Source organism: Zonotrichia albicollis, chromosome 1 (genome assembly GCF_047830755.1).
Source record: "Zonotrichia albicollis isolate bZonAlb1 chromosome 1, bZonAlb1.hap1, whole genome shotgun sequence".
In the NCBI taxonomy this organism is placed as follows: domain Eukaryota; kingdom Metazoa; phylum Chordata; class Aves; order Passeriformes; family Passerellidae; genus Zonotrichia; species Zonotrichia albicollis.
The window spans coordinates 129,707,181-129,722,320 of record NC_133819.1 but is presented as its reverse complement, the minus strand read 5'-3'; the positions used below and the strand labels follow the sequence as shown (position 1 = coordinate 129,722,320).

General features: G+C 42.0%; 1 protein-coding gene across 2 annotated transcripts; it reads left to right on the top strand.

Moving 5' to 3' along the window:
• The first annotated feature begins 1,303 nt into the window (after positions 1 to 1,303).
• Positions 1,304 to 13,972, top strand: DCSTAMP (dendrocyte expressed seven transmembrane protein). Of its 2 annotated transcripts, XM_074553670.1 has the most exons (4): positions 1,304 to 1,413; positions 8,390 to 9,452; positions 12,545 to 12,865; positions 13,587 to 13,972. In XM_074553670.1, the coding sequence occupies exons 2-4, from the start codon at positions 8,427 to 8,429 to the stop codon at positions 13,656 to 13,658; spliced, it is 1,419 nt and encodes a 472-aa protein (XP_074409771.1). In that variant the 5' UTR covers positions 1,304 to 1,413; positions 8,390 to 8,426; the 3' UTR covers positions 13,659 to 13,972. The 2 variants fall into 2 exon arrangements, with proteins under 2 accessions (XP_074409771.1, XP_005479753.2); XM_005479696.4 differs by lacking the exon at positions 1,304 to 1,413 and having other exon boundaries at positions 5,286 to 9,452.
• The last annotated feature ends 1,168 nt before the right edge of the window (positions 13,973 to 15,140 follow it).

Here is a 15,140-nt window from a genome sequence, read left to right as displayed (position 1 = left end):
TAATTATAGCCCTGCATTATGCATAATTTAGATGCTATGAACACTGTGCTATGTTCACCATTCTGTCTGCCAGCTTTCTGAACTTGTTCAGTGGCTGCTTTTGGAACAGCAGGGATATGGCTGCTCTGTGGAGGGGAAACCTGGGCTCAACCTGCTACTTCAGTGTACTATCAGTGTCTGCTGCAAAACCAGCTGTTTGGAAAATTACATGCAGGGACATTTCAACCAAGGGCAAATAGATAATATGCATGCCAGCACTACAGTAGCTACTGATTGGATTCTGTAAAGAGTCCAAGGACAGAACTGAGACTAGTGTACAGCTCTGGATCTTTGAAATCAGAGTCTAAAAGAGAGTCAGTTTCCAATTTAGAATTCCTTTCGTGTAGCAGGTAACATCTCTGCAATGGACCAAACCATCTACGACATTTTTGAGAAAAATGAATCTGAAAGGTTAAACATAAACAGTAAAACCATAATTGCAAGTTAGTTCTGAAAATGGCTGGAAAAGGCAGTGTATGAAGGATGTTATTGAAAAGGTATCGTAGGTATGTAACAATCCTCTTACTCTTTTCATTGCTGTTGCCCTTGTGGAGCTGTGTATAAGCCTTTGGTTTGCTTTAAATCTGTGGTCTTCTTTATCAGATGGTCCTGATGACAACTGAATAAAATAACTGACTGGTTCAATAGATCAATCCAATAATTGGTAGGATGTATGTGACACATTTCAAGTGGGGAGTCTGGGTGTCCAGAATAATCTTTCTCCTCTGTACACACAAATGCATATGAAAACTGTGTCTGCAAAAGCCAATAGCAGATTTAAAATAAAAATTGAAGTTCCTCTGCATAACAGTTCTACCCTCCTGTATATAAGTTATCTTTATTTTATACAACTTGTCTCTTCATTGTATATTTAAGATTGTGTTATTCTAAGGACCATATTCTGACACACTGTCTACGAAAGTATTTGCACAGATCTCAGTAGGAACATTTTTGGGGTGAAAATTATTAGAGCTTTAAATTTATTTGGGTACTGAATTTCTGCAAGTTTCAAAGGAAGTACCAAAATAGCTAAAATGTTCTAGACCTAAGGCATTACTCAACATAATATTAAATCGTTGAAATTTGGGCCCTGAACTCATTTGCTGATATCTATTACCCTGCCAGAAAAAAAGGTAGAAAGTGGAACTTGCAAATTATATGCTATTCTGGTCTTGTGCATAAGTTACTTCCTCATGAATCTTTGTCAAAACCAGAACAATTTCAAAATTGTAGTGTGTCTGAGTCATTGGGGGAGGGTATAGGAAAAAAATTACTCATGTGAGATTTTTTACTACTGTCTGTCTCGGTTCCCCACCAAAGTAAAGAGAACACACAGCACTAGGAAGAACCTTCAAGTGCTTTACAGCAGCGCCTGTAAGTAACACTTTAAGGTTAATAAGGAAATTTGGACAGTGATCATGGACTGAGCTAGCTGTTCTAAGGCAAAAGGACTTGCTTTAAATTAACTGTTGTCACCTTACTGATTGGAGAGTCTATTCCTAAAGTTTGTGAAACTGTTTACTCCTAAACTCTCCCAAAAGTATGTGTAGAGCCATTCTGTGTAGGAGAGGGACTATGTAATCTCATATGTTCCCTCCCTTCCCTCACACTAGAATTTTCTGTGTTTTGTAGAGATGTTTTTGGCAATAGGCAAATTGCCATTTGGGTTTCCCAAAGTGGTCCTACATTCCTTCCTGTGTTTTAAGGGAAGAATATGTCTGAGGGTTTATTGCATCACAGCTTCCTAACACAGCCCATAAGGTTGTGAGAAAATTTGATTTCTTGTTCTATGTCCCTTCCATAGCTGTCCATCTTCTGCGGGTGCCCAAAATACCTTTTCTGTGTCCTTCTCTGAGTGCCCAGCTCAGTGAAATGCAGCCTGTGCTGGAAGTTAGGGAACACAGGGAAAGGTTCATTTTGCCAGGCTTTGGATAGCTCTGTCTGAATAACTCAGACACTTTTCACAGTTGAGCTAAAGTTCTCATACAATGCAACCCATCTTCTGTGAGGGTGGACCTTTAAAACAGGTCTGAAGTAAAGGTTCTGGGTGACTACCCTCTTCTCCTCATTGCCATACAGACAGCTCAGATGTGGGCATCACAGAATCACAGAAGACTTGGGTTAGAACCGTTTCTGAAGATCATCAAGTGCAACCTCCAGCTATAGACATCTCATATATATGACATTTAATCAATTTGTGGTATCCTAGAGAACTTGAACACTCGTGCAGTACTCAGAATTATCCCAAGCTATTTTCAATACATGAAGAAAAAAAGATCTCACTCTTTTGCTTGTTTGTTTGTTTTTCCTTGTGTATAAATTGTTATATTCGCGCTGCTGTGTTTTTTAGTCTTTCAAGTTCCTATGTGCACATACATGATTAGATATTTTAGTCATCCCTTCTGTGTAATGTGTTTAGTTCCACTTACTTTCTTTCCTCATGCAGTTAAAAGCAAATAATATGAACCTGTGAAATTGTGAGGGTGTCAATGAAGCCCTGGGGAAGCAGCAATGTTGCTGGATTTTTGATTGGGCTGTTATTTCTCAGTTGAATGCCCTGCACTGACCAAAGGAAATAGTGTGGGACTCCCTCCTGTATTTTTGCTTTTACTATGCCATAGTTCAGCACTGGATTTTTGACGACATCCAAAAAAGGGAAGTAATTTTCTTGCATTTCAATGTAACTGATTCAGGCGAGAAAAGAAGGCTCCTGAAACTGCCAAAAAAGGAAATCTTTTTTTTAAAAAACCTTATTGTGTGCTTTCTATTCTTTAATTCCTGTATAAAATCCCAACATGATTTATGAAGCAAAGATCACTGTGTCGCTGAAGGAAGGCAAAGATCACTGTGAAGCTGGGTATCAATGGGATCTAATGTTTCTCTTAATAAGATTTTGGTTTTTATGTATAAGGATCCTGCACAGTGTTCTGGGCAAAAGGCCTTCCAAACTTCCATACTGCTCCTGAGATCAGCCCAAACAACAGTGCTGGGCAGAGAAAGTTATATCAGATGTGGTGTGAAGGTACAAAAACTGGGTGGTATTGTTCAGTCCTAAATCAATGGCAGTTGTAATCCCCAGACTTTGCTTGACTTAGGTCTGGATCAACATAGAAAATAGACTTAGAGATCTGAGTCCTTTTGTCATGCTTTGCCAAGTCAGCTGTGTCTCTGTCAAAACCCCTAATTATTTAGTAAATCCCAATCTTTTATTCACTATATATTTTTAGGAGATACCTGCTTCTTCCTTTATATTAAAAATTGGCAAGGTGTTTGCATGAGTGACTAATTCACATACTAGACATGTAGACCTGCTGCTCATCTCTAAGCAAGCAACCTATGTAGAAAAGATTTCACAAATACTCTCTGAAAATATTTAGAGTTTTAATCTATAGCAGTTGGACTAGATGGTTGTTGTTGGCCCCTTCCAACTCAAGTGCCCTGTTCTATTCCATTCTATCTGTAGCAGGGCCATCATCAGCTGCAGGGTGAGCAAGGAATAGGACAGGACAAAGCTGGTAGCAGAGGCAGCCACAACTGCCTTGAGGATGAATATGGAGGAGTCTCCACAGAAGGCAGGGAAGAAATAATACATAACACAAACACATGCTATTAAAAAATTACATAGCTCTAGCACAGGGGTCATGGCTGAACTGGAAGGACATTTCCAAGGGACTCGATGCTTTGTAGTTATCTTCTGCTTCCTCAAATCTGTAGCCATATCTGAAAAAACCAAACAGGAACTTAAAATGCTTTTTAATTTTTCTTGTTTATTTTAAAATGAAACTAGAAAAACGCCTTTTAAATATGTTGCATTAAATTCAGTACATTACAAGTCTTAAGAACAGTGGCCCAACCTCCTTGCCAGAGAAGGTCCTTTGAAGAATTTGTTTTTATAATTACTCCTGCCAGCATGCCATATGGTAGAAGAATATAATGCTTTCAGAGTTGAGTAAATATTTCCTAGAGAGGCAAACTAAAGCATAGAGAGGTTCCCCTTGGACTCAACTAAAAAATCAGTTACAGAAGCAGAACTAGAGCACAAGAATTTCCAGCTCTCCTCTGTGGGAGGGGGAGATTTTCATCACTAGAAACTATGGCGGAAAGAAGTTGGCAGTTCAGAGCAAGAAACAGCTTTCCAAGAATCATTCTTTCCTTATGCTACATAAATAGTGGCAGCAGCCCCCACCTTATTTCTTGTTACAGGACAGGAGAAAAAGTACTTTGCTTCAGACTGCAATTGAAACGAAGGTTTTGTTCTTGTCAGCCTCCTGTTATAATTTCTAACTGCACCAAACAGCTTCAGAAAATTTTGTGATTTATGTTTTTAAGAAGAATCATTCCAGAAAGCTCTCAAAGTTTACTATTTCTTGAACTTCTGAATTAGCCTCTTTAGTGATGCCAAGAATTTATTTCTACCTCTAAGCCAGAGTATTATTTTCCTTTCCCAAGCTTTCACAGCTGTAAAAGTGCCTAGTGATAGAAGAATGTTCAGCCTCCAAATATTTTTTTTCAGGTTTGGAGTTTTCATCCTTTGAGTGGTTCTTCTGTACTCAGTGCTGAATATCTATACCTGTTGCTGATGCCTTATGTGGGGAAAACTGAGGTGTCAGACAAGCCAGAGAAATGCACACTGTGAGCCTGACTCTTACTCTGGAAAGGTTTAAGTTTAGAGATGGGCTCTTGAGGGGATGAGGATGCTCCCTTTGTGACCTTCAGTGACCATGGAGAGACACCTGAGCATCCATGCCACAGGCTCCAAAACTCACTGTGTATTTACAATGACTTTCCTGCCTTAAAGCTCTGGGCTCACGCAGGTTAAGGACAAACCTATCATGTATGTTCTGAATACTGCAGGAATCTCATGTAACAGGACTGAATCTGTTCAGAAAAGGAGACTTTTTGATTCTTTTTGAGTTCTGTCCATATTTTGCAAGTCTCCAGCCTCCCAGTCCAGTACTTTATTAAAGTATTTTATTAAATCTAACGATGCAGTCATGCCAAAATCCCAGTCACATATTGCAGCCGTTTACTGAATGCTTATAAGCATTAACCCAAATTCACCATACCCATACATACAAATGTTCAAAACCATGTAAAAACTGTGCCTGAGAACAGCTGTGAAATTGGTGCTGCTAAAGAAAACTGAAAATGTGTTATTTTCTTGTACAGATGTTTTGGACAGTATTAGGTAAATGCTTTCTTATTAGGTAATACTGTCTTCTTAGGACAGTATTAGGTAAAAGCCTTCTTGCTTTTTATTTTGTTAAGTTTCTTAAATCAAGAACAGAATGCCAGATGTATTCACTGTGCAAGGCAAATTTTCTTAGATCTACAAAGAAGTTGGGGCAGCACACACTGTTTAATGATCTGATCATGGAGGTGCAGGATTTGCTGACAAGGTTTCCTGGCTGTTAGGTCTGGTTCTGCTTGATTTCAGGACCATAAACCTCTGCTTTTTGATTATGTTTCCTAAAAACATCCTTCAGTAGAAAAAGGACAAAGCAGACTATCCACATAAGCAGAAGGGCGGCTCTGCTCATGGCAGAGCTGGAGTGCGCTAACTCTCCTCCCATTTCACTTGCATCACCTTCCCAAACATGGTGACTTCTACTTACTTCGAGGGCATTGATTAATTTTGCTTCTCTGAAGGAGCTGTTAATTGTTCTTGTACTTCATTCACAGCTGAGTTCACTTAGGCCCTGGAGGGGAGCAATTTTCTCAGCCTTCCTAGGCCCTGTGATAGTGCTAGGAATTAAACCCCCCAAGGGCCTGCTGCCCACTGTTTGCCTGTGCTGAAGTGGTTAAACACAAAAAACACTCAGCATTTTTCAGAATAGTCCTCAGCACTATAAAGGATCAAGCCCAAGTAAGGCCAAGGAAAAGCAGTACATCAGTACAAGAAGGTCCCAGCTGGTGATGGATGCTTGCTCCCATAATATTCAGCTCCTGCTGCACACAAAGGAGATAATGACACAAGTAATAACTAATTACAATGAGAAGGAGGGAGAAATGGTGCAGTGAATATTAGCAGGGTTCATAAAGGCTAATGCTAATAAAATACAGTATGTGTACAAAATTATAGTTTAGTTCCTGGCTACCTGCTGTGCTCAAGCAAAGCAAAAGACAAAGTAATATCTTCAGGATGTATTTTACAAAGACAACTGTTTCCTATTTAAGATAAATTTACCACTGTTTATTTTATTTAATTAATATCTCATTTACTCTAGAATGTTAAAATTCTAATATGCATATGAATTGACCTTGCATCTTTGGACAAATTGCACTATAAATATTATATTATAACATCTCCCATCAAACAGAATTGAATCACAGAAATACTCTGTAATTTACACAACGAGCTTACTGGTAAGCAGGACAGATGGTGACAAGCACAAGCTATTAGGCTTAATAAGGGTTAAACACAAAATGGTAAGGCTAGAAGGGAGCACAGCGAGTCATCTGCTCCAACCCTCTGCTCAGGCAGAGTCATCCCAGAGCACGTGGCACAGGATTGAATCCTGCTGGTTCTTGAGTATCTCCAGTGATGGAGATCCCACAACCTCTCTGGGAGTCTTTCCCAGTGCCTGGTCACCCTCACAGTTATGAGAGGCTGGAATGATTGATGTCTGGAGAGGTTTTGGGGTGCGTGTGTGTGGGGGAAGGGGCAGGTGGAGCCTTGCCCTGGCGAGGCAGTGCCCTGCCCTACAGCCCCACCCCAGAGCCTGTATCACAGCCTGGCAGGAGCTCCAGTCCCTGGCACACCGGAGGCAAAGCTGCACCCCCTAACCCTGGAGCCCCGTCCCCACCTCCTGAGTGGCCAAATGACTGGGAGTCCCTCTGGGGAAAGAGCCAAGGGGTGTTTAAAGGGGAACATGAGGCAAGCATGTCTTGACTCTACAGCCTCTTGGAATTTCTATCAGCTGCACACCACTGGAATCCAAGAGTGGGAGTTTTGGGGCTCCTCTTCTATGTATCTATGTATTTTCTGTCTTTCTGTTTCTAATTCTTCTCCGAATTTTTGTGTAACTTAACATCAAGCAGAATTTCCTAAGTTAATGCTTTGTGAAGTGTTTTATATTGATTGAAGGTCGCACTAAATATTTTGCCAAAGTTCTCTGATTTTCTAAAGTTGCTAGCAAAATTTTTAAGTTGTTTTGACCTCTTGAGAATATCTTGTCCATATTTGTCCTGTGCATTTAACTCAGAGCTTGCATGAACAACTGTAAGCCCTTCTAAAGCCATGTTGAGCAAGGGTTTTGGGGACTTTACAAGGTAAAGAAGTTTTTCCTCAAGTTCTGGTGGAACTTCCTGTGCATCAGTTTCTGCCCATTGGCTCTTGTCCTGTTGCTTGGCATCACTGAGAAGAGCCTTGAGACATTCCCTTCAGCTCCTTGTATACATTGATGAGATTCCCCTCTCAGTGATCTCTTCTGAAGGCTGAACAAGTTCAGCTCCCTCAGCCTGTCCTGGTAAGAGAGATGCTCCAGTTCCCTCATCGTCTCCAAAGCCCTTCACTGAGCCTGTTTCAGGAGCTCCGAGTCTCTCTTGTACTGAGGAGCCCAGAACTGGACACAGCACTCCAGATGTGCTTCACCAGGGCAGAGCAGAGGGGCAGGATCACCCCCCTCAACCTGCTCTGAATGTTCTTCTTAATGCACCCCAGGACTGGCCTTCTTGGCCATGAGGCACCCTGCTGGCTCATGGACAGCTTGCTGGATATGGACAGGGGTGCCACCCCAGGGGAGACCCACAGAAGGAATGGTGCCTTTGAGGCACACTTCCTTTGCTCTGTACTAACCCACCTCCACCACAAGAAGCTGTGCTTCATTCCCCTTCCCTGGGCAGTGTGCACATGCTGCTTTGCCAGCTCCTTCCTCCCTGGCAGCTGCTCCAGCTGCTCCCCACAGACTGAGCCATGCTCCCCTTCATGGGGCTACCAACAGGAACTTTCTGTGCGCCTCTCTTTCCCTTCTTGGTGCTTACAAGGCAAAGCTAGCATCTGTGGGGAGCAGTGGGTGCTACAGGAGGCTGGTCTCTTTCTTATACATGCACTCACACCCACACACACATACACATGTGAACCACGGTCTCTACACAGCTAATGAGAAATCAAAGTGTGCAAAATATAAAAGGGCAAAAGATAGAAATCCTTTTAGAGTCACCTCCTTGATATTTATATCTGTGACATTGGAGACAAATATTTTGGTCTCGTGCAGTGGTTCACCCTCATGTCAGTCAGACCTGCAGATTTTGCAGTGTGAAGAAGTATCAGAGAGTCAGTTAAAAGCACATTATTGTCATAATGTGTGATCCTGTAAATAACAGTGTTTTTCTTTTCCTTTCCTTTTAGTTTGAGCCATTGCAGTGTCAGCAACAATCAGAAGAAAATGCAAAAATTCATCTCAATAGCTCAGAATGCATGGGAAATTTTTATATCTGAAAGGAAGCCTGGCTGGAAGTATCAGATGCAGCTATTTGCAGTTTGCTCTGCAGTTGGCTTCCTCTCCAGCTTTCTGCTCTTCCTTAGCATGCACTTCTCCTTGGCACACCATTCCTTGGGGCCCTTACTGATTTCTGGATTCATCTGGATTTTGTTTTCTATCATGCTCTTTTGTTTCAAGCACCTGCGTTGTTTCAGCGTTCTGTTCCTCCTTTCTTGTGGACTGAAAAATGGCAGGGATGCTCTTATTACTGCTGGCACAGGTGTTGTTGTGGCCAGCAACATTCAAAATATTTTTCACAATCTAAAGGTTCTGGCAGACAGTATAACCTGTCATTTAAAGCAGGAGCAATTTGCCTTGATAAAATATTATATTGAGGCAATAAAATGGATTTATGAGGTGGCCAACCTTCCTGCTGAGGAACTTAAAGATATAGTGATCCTAAAGCATGAATTCACACCATCTTATTCAATTTTAGATGATGCATTAAAACAAGAGCTAAATGACACAGAGCAAGAAATCCAGAGAATTGCTAACCAGATATCTTTTATGTTGACTATACTGCCCTATATAGGTCAGAAAATATTGCCTGTATTTGGAGTTTTTCTAGTTTCTTTTGGAACTGGACTCTTTATCAAAAAATTTGTGGGTTCTCATAGTATCAAATTTAAGAATGCTTATATCACAAAACAGTTCATTGCATTTGATGAGCAGCAAAAGCAACAGCAAAGACCCTGTCTTCTGCCACTTAACAGAAAAGAGAGGAAAGATTATGTGATGATCCCATCCTTCTTCTTCACAAGAAAGGACAGGAAAAAAATGCTGCGCTATTTTCTCCCTATAATTATTCATCTTTGCATCTGGCTTCTGTTTGCTGCAGTAGACTCTTTGTTTTATTTGTTAATTATTTCTGTGAACAAATATCTCCAAGAAGTACCGGATCTAGACATTCAACTCAGACTCTCTCAGAATGTAAGTACTTTTCAGTACCATATATTTCTTAGTTTATTGCTGAAAAATTTCTCTTCATCTTCAGCAGCTGCAAGAGCAAACATATAGCAATGAGCCATCAATTCTTTCCTGGAATATCATTCATTTCAAAAAGGGTCATTGCCTCAACATACATATTGGTTGGATGGAACCAGACAGTTCTTTCCAGAGCATTGTCATATTTCTAGAGAATGGTAAATTTAAGAAGACGGATTTTCATTCCTCCATTTATATATATGAAGAAAACCAGAGGCTTGCAATTGGAAACTCACAGTACTGAAATTTGTGAAGCACTAGTTTTTATAATCAGAAGTCACTCTGACACTGATGTAAGAGGTGTCTACCTTTCTTTAACTGAGTGTTGTGAGGATGCATCATTGCTTGTATGGATGGGCGCATAACCACAAAATAATGACTTGTTGCCAAAATCTCCAGGTTCCTCTTGCAGGAGCAGCAGCATAGAGAACCATGGATTAGCTAGGTTGGAAGATAAGTCTGGAGGCCATCAAGACCAACCTCATGCTCAAACCAAGGAGAACTGGTTAGAGAATGGTACTAATAGCACCAAGTTTTAATGGTGTTGTTTGGTCAAAGACTGGACTTAATGATCTTGGAGGTCTTTTCCAACATTAATTGTTCTATGATTCTGTGACCTTTCAGTGGTGCATCATTCAGGGAGAAGAGAAAATTAGGACTAAGTGAAGGAAACACATTTTTTTGTTTACTCTTCAGTTGATCAAACAACAGAACAAGTTTCTGAGATAGGTTGTGGGACGTCCATTCCTGAAGATAATAAGGAGCCAATTGATCACAACCTTAATCAACCTGTTGTTGTGCACTTTGCTGTGTATTCACTGTTTGCTGTGTAGTGTTGTGTGTGGTTTTGCCTGTGTTTCTATCCTTTGTACCTTGAAGGCAGCCTCTTATCATGACCTGCCTTGGGTGTGACCCGAGTCAGGGCAAAGTATCTTAGTCCCACTACTCATGGACAGAAGTCCTGAGCACCATGTCTGGCTGATTCATGGGTCCTGCGCTACGAATATTCTCTCTCTGTGTGCATCATTCACTCACGTGGAAAGCTGCTTGACTCCTTCAAAACAAAAAAGAAATGCCATCATCAGATTGTTTCTAGTTCCCCAAGGAAAGCTAATTACATTAAAATGTAAAATTTAATCTCAACAGATTTGTTATATCATGCCTCAGGGCTGCTGATCCCAGGGAGTCCAGGAAGCTGGGTGAGCAGGACAGACTCAGACACTTGAGATGTTTATTAATTAGCATGAACAGTAAAGTTCTTCATGCACTAGTACTCCTGTTTCATACTGAGCTCCTAATGAAGATTTTTCTTGCCTATACATCAGTTCAATTTAGGGATAAAATGGCCTGAGATAGTTTGGAACAGGATAATGTCAAGGAAGGGCTAACAGACTGAAGATGGGTAATATGCTTTGGGAACTTCATTTGTCCAATGAACATCTAACACAAGTGCTTGGCCTCTGTAGGGTGATTAGAAAAGCCACAAGGAAGACCTTATTATTCCTTTGACATGATCAGAAAAGAGGCTGGGTTATTCAGTGACTCTACAGTGTTCTAATTCACAGAACAGAAAGTTGTCTAAGAGTATGGTCCCAGCAGCACGTCTAATTTACCCTTCTTATTGAGCATTTCAGTCCACAAGCAGTGAAAGACATCAGCTAAGCAGAGGCAGCTGCAAGAGGAGGTCAGGCAGCCTCATTTGTGTGACAGCCTTTGGTCAGAGCACTGCCTGGGCAAGTGTGCAGCTGCAGAGAGGGGACAGAGCTTAGTGCCATGTGGGCATGGCTGGGTTGCGGTTCTAGGCCACCTACATCATCACTGCAGGTGTGGTTTCAGGGGGAAGAAAAGGTGAGCATCCCTGCAATGTTTTTGCCTCCCTCTCTCCATTGGGAAGGTTGTCAGGATCAGCCCTGCCCCTCAGCTGCCCATTGCCCTCCTGTTCATCCAAGACTTGACTCAGGCACACAGTGCTGAAAGCAGCGATGATGTGGGCGGCTGCTGTGGGGAACAGAGCAGCAGAAGTGAGCCTGAGCCCAGCCAAGTCTGAGCTGAGCTGAAAGGAGCTGAGAGGAGCTGAAAGGAGCTGAAAGGAGCTGAAAGGACCTGGGAGGAGCTGACTGGAGCTGGGAGGAGCAGTCAGTAGCACCAGTACTGGAAACTGCTGCACAGAGTTGAGTCCAGTGTCCGAAGCAGTGGCGCAGTGTGACGAGGACAATCATACTTTCATACTTTCAGGGGTTTGTCTGTCATTGTTTTCTGCTGTCTCAAGCTCAGGCACAGAGAGAGTGCTGTGGTGAGTGACTGCCACCTTGTCTTTGTTGGGGGACAGCCACGTGGTGCCGGGCATAGGAAGAGCCACCATCCTGGCTTTGTCCCAGGGCCAGGTGGAAATAAGTTGAGATGGTGAATACCTTTTGTAGGTAAACCACCTTCTCTTTTTATGTACTTTCATTAATAATATTGCTGCTGTTACTGTGCATGTCTTATTCCATTGCTTGCTGCTTTCAGTAACTTGCTATCTCCACCCATAGTCTCTGCCTTTGTCCCTCTCTTACTGGAAGGGGAGAGGCTTATTTGGAGCTTGATTTCTGGCTGGTGTGGAGCCACCATGGTGTGGAAGCACTGCTGATCATGTGCTGAGACAAAACCAAAGGGACAGACACTCTGCTCTGAAGTTTTATTCTCAACGAAGGACCCTCCAACAGGGCATCTGAGCAGAGTCATAGGAGTGGAAAAATAATAAACTATTATATCCACATTAGCTAAATATTTCCCTGTCAGAGCCACTGAGAAGGCTCTGAAGGGTTTTAACAGTCCAAAGTGCTGGACATTGTCCACCAAGAGAAACTGTGAAAATAGAGTCCAAAACATTTATAAATAGCCAATATATATATTGTTTTGAGCATACTGTATACAGACACTGCATGGTCTAGATGATTTAGAGTCCTTTGTAAATCTGAATGTACAGTGCAAGAAATATTAAGAAAGGAGGGAATCTGTCTTATAATCAACACCTTTTTTCCACTTTTCTTGTGCAGAAGAATGAGAAAAGCTATATAATTTCTATGAAAGAGCATATTGCCAAGACTGATTCTTTCAAGATCCCTTTGATTAAGCAAAACTGCATCCCTCATCCCGAGCTTGCTCTCTCCACAACATGGATTCAGCTTGGAGTCATCATCTTCTTCTTAGTAATTTTTGGGTTATTCTCTGGTCTCCTGACCCAACTTAAAATACTCGTGTCAACTTCCTTTTATCCTGATACTGAGATGAAACGGATATATTATTTACATGCAAAATTACTCAAAAAAAGAAAAAAGCTACAAGAGAAAACTGAGAAGACCATGTTTGCAAGAACGGTAAGCCATGAGCTCTGGGGAAAAAAAATAAACCTTCCAACTGGGTGGTAGCCAGATCCAGGAAATACTTGAACACTTGTTAACTTCAATTATGTGCTAATAGACTTTCCCCAATGCTCAGGAGCCAGACACATGTTGCCTAATGGTAAGATTAGATCATCTAATAGTTTTATTCTGTACTTCAGCACACATGCCTCAGACATGACATTGGTATGCTCAAATGACTATGTGCTGGCAAGAAAATACTTCTCAGATTTAGAGTCTTCCAGAGAAGAAACTTTGTTTTCATGAACATATGAAAAGCACTTAGAGTATTCCTGAATCTAGATAGCAAGTGCCAGGAAGTAAGAGTAGCCCTAAATGTAGAGAGAGATATTCTGATATTGCTTAGCAATATGGAATGTGGTATATTTCTATTTCAAAACACAGTATGACTGCATATACTATTAGGAAACAGAACTTTTGCCTGTAAAAACATTTATCCTGTATGTATATATATATATATATATATATACACACATGCACACACACAGACACACTAATGGAAATAACTAGCACACATGCATATACCTATGGCATATCCAGATAGAAAGCTGCAGACATATAGTTTGTTTAAGTTCTTTTTTTTAACAGCCTTCAATACTGAATATACAGGGTATCAATGTCTGGGTGATCTTAACTCAGTAATACTATTCTACAGATCATATTTCTGTCTTTTCAGGTCAACTTTTGGTTTCCAATACTCAAGGCAAGAGAGGCAGTGAGGAAGAAAGAAAGGAGTGTAGCAGAATGACAGGATGATATTAAAGAGACCACGTGAATCTTTGTATATGGCTGAGATGCTTTAGCTCCACCTGTGTTTTGCTTTATTTTTCCTATAGAATGTCAATTGAAAAATGTAAAAATTTCACACTCAAAGGCTGTGTAGCAGTATTTTGGAAAAAATGCCAAATAGTGGCAGATAGTGTGCAGTTCACCACAGATTGCTCTGGACTGCATTAACAGTTATTTTTCAGCTTGGGGTTTGCATTATCTGGTATTGAGAAAATCATGGATGATTTGTAATTCTGTCTAAAGCAATAAAATAGTTTGGACCTTTTAGATCTACACCAGAAACCTCTTTGGACTGAGCTAACAGAGGATGTAGTGACAGCAGCAGGTTTGTCTTCTTCAGGTTTGCCAGACACTGAAGATAGAAGACACAGGAGAGGCTGTGCATCCATTGCCTTCTGGAATGGCCAAGAACTGGGACTTAGATGTTTCTAGACATTTTTATCCATTTCTCAAGCCCTTCAGCCTGGATCTTTGCCATCCCGAGTTTCTAGTCTCCTATCTAGTCTCCCACCCAGAATTCCTTACTTGGTCTTAGTCCCCAATTCCACATATCTATAGACTGTATCATTAGTGCAGATCGTTCAATGCCTTTGGTAATCATGAGAGGTGATTAACAAATGTGCTGATTTGACCAGGAAGAAGTGGGAATTCTGGGATGCTGTGGTCAAACCAATGGGTGCTCAGATTTTGATACTGGCACCTGGTGTGTCCAGTGCAGTTCGGACACACCTCTGAGAACACAGAGGGGTTAAAAACCAGAGCTTCAGCCCTGGGAGGCTCTCTTAGGACTTCGAAGCAAAGAGGTCGGATCTCCCTCCCCTGTCCAGCCGCTGCTGCTGGGCGGGGGAAGGGCAGCCATGCGGTAGGCCCGGGCCTGGACAGAGATGGGGGGTGAGGAGGCCCTTGAGGATGGAAGGGTGGAGGAGCCCCAGGAGGCATCGGGCAGCCACTCTCCCCCAACCCCCGGAGAGAGAGAGGGAGAGCCAGTGACGGAATGTGATAGCGGCCAGCCGAGGAGGAGAAGGGGGGAGTGCAGTGAGAAGGTGCCCGGCAGGGCAGCATGGGAGTTCCGGAGCTCTGGGACAGGCAGAGACTGGAATTTTTAACCCTTTCTTACATGATTGACACCTTGCAAAATGCTGATCCTCCTGGAGCTGGATAAGAAGAGAGATAAGGGATGAGATAACAAGGACTAGGCGTGAGGGAAGTGGAGAAGACTCTTGAGTGGGGGGAGAGATGATGGAGTGGCCTTTTGGCTGGACTTTTCTTGTGTGGCCGTAGACTGAACCATTTTTTTCCTGTGACACAGAGACTGCATTTATGGGGAGGTAGTGCCTCAAAACCGGGAGGGTTCAGTGTGGGTACCCCTCGGCCCCAGGGGGTGAAAAAAATGGGGGGAACAGATGTCCCAAAGCAGAGACTGTGCCTTTTTTGGAGTGAG

Excerpts from the sequence above, each read along its gene's own strand:
- DCSTAMP (XM_074553670.1), top strand. The coding sequence starts at position 8,427 with ATGCAAAAATTCATCTCAATAGCTCAGAATGCATGGGAAATTTTTATA. Across the intron at positions 9,453-12,544 it reads AACTCAGACTCTCTCAGAAT|AAGAATGAGAAAAGCTATAT; the intron begins GTAAGTACTTTT and ends TTTCTTGTGCAG. Across the intron at positions 12,866-13,586 it reads AGACCATGTTTGCAAGAACG|GTCAACTTTTGGTTTCCAAT; the intron begins GTAAGCCATGAG and ends CTGTCTTTTCAG.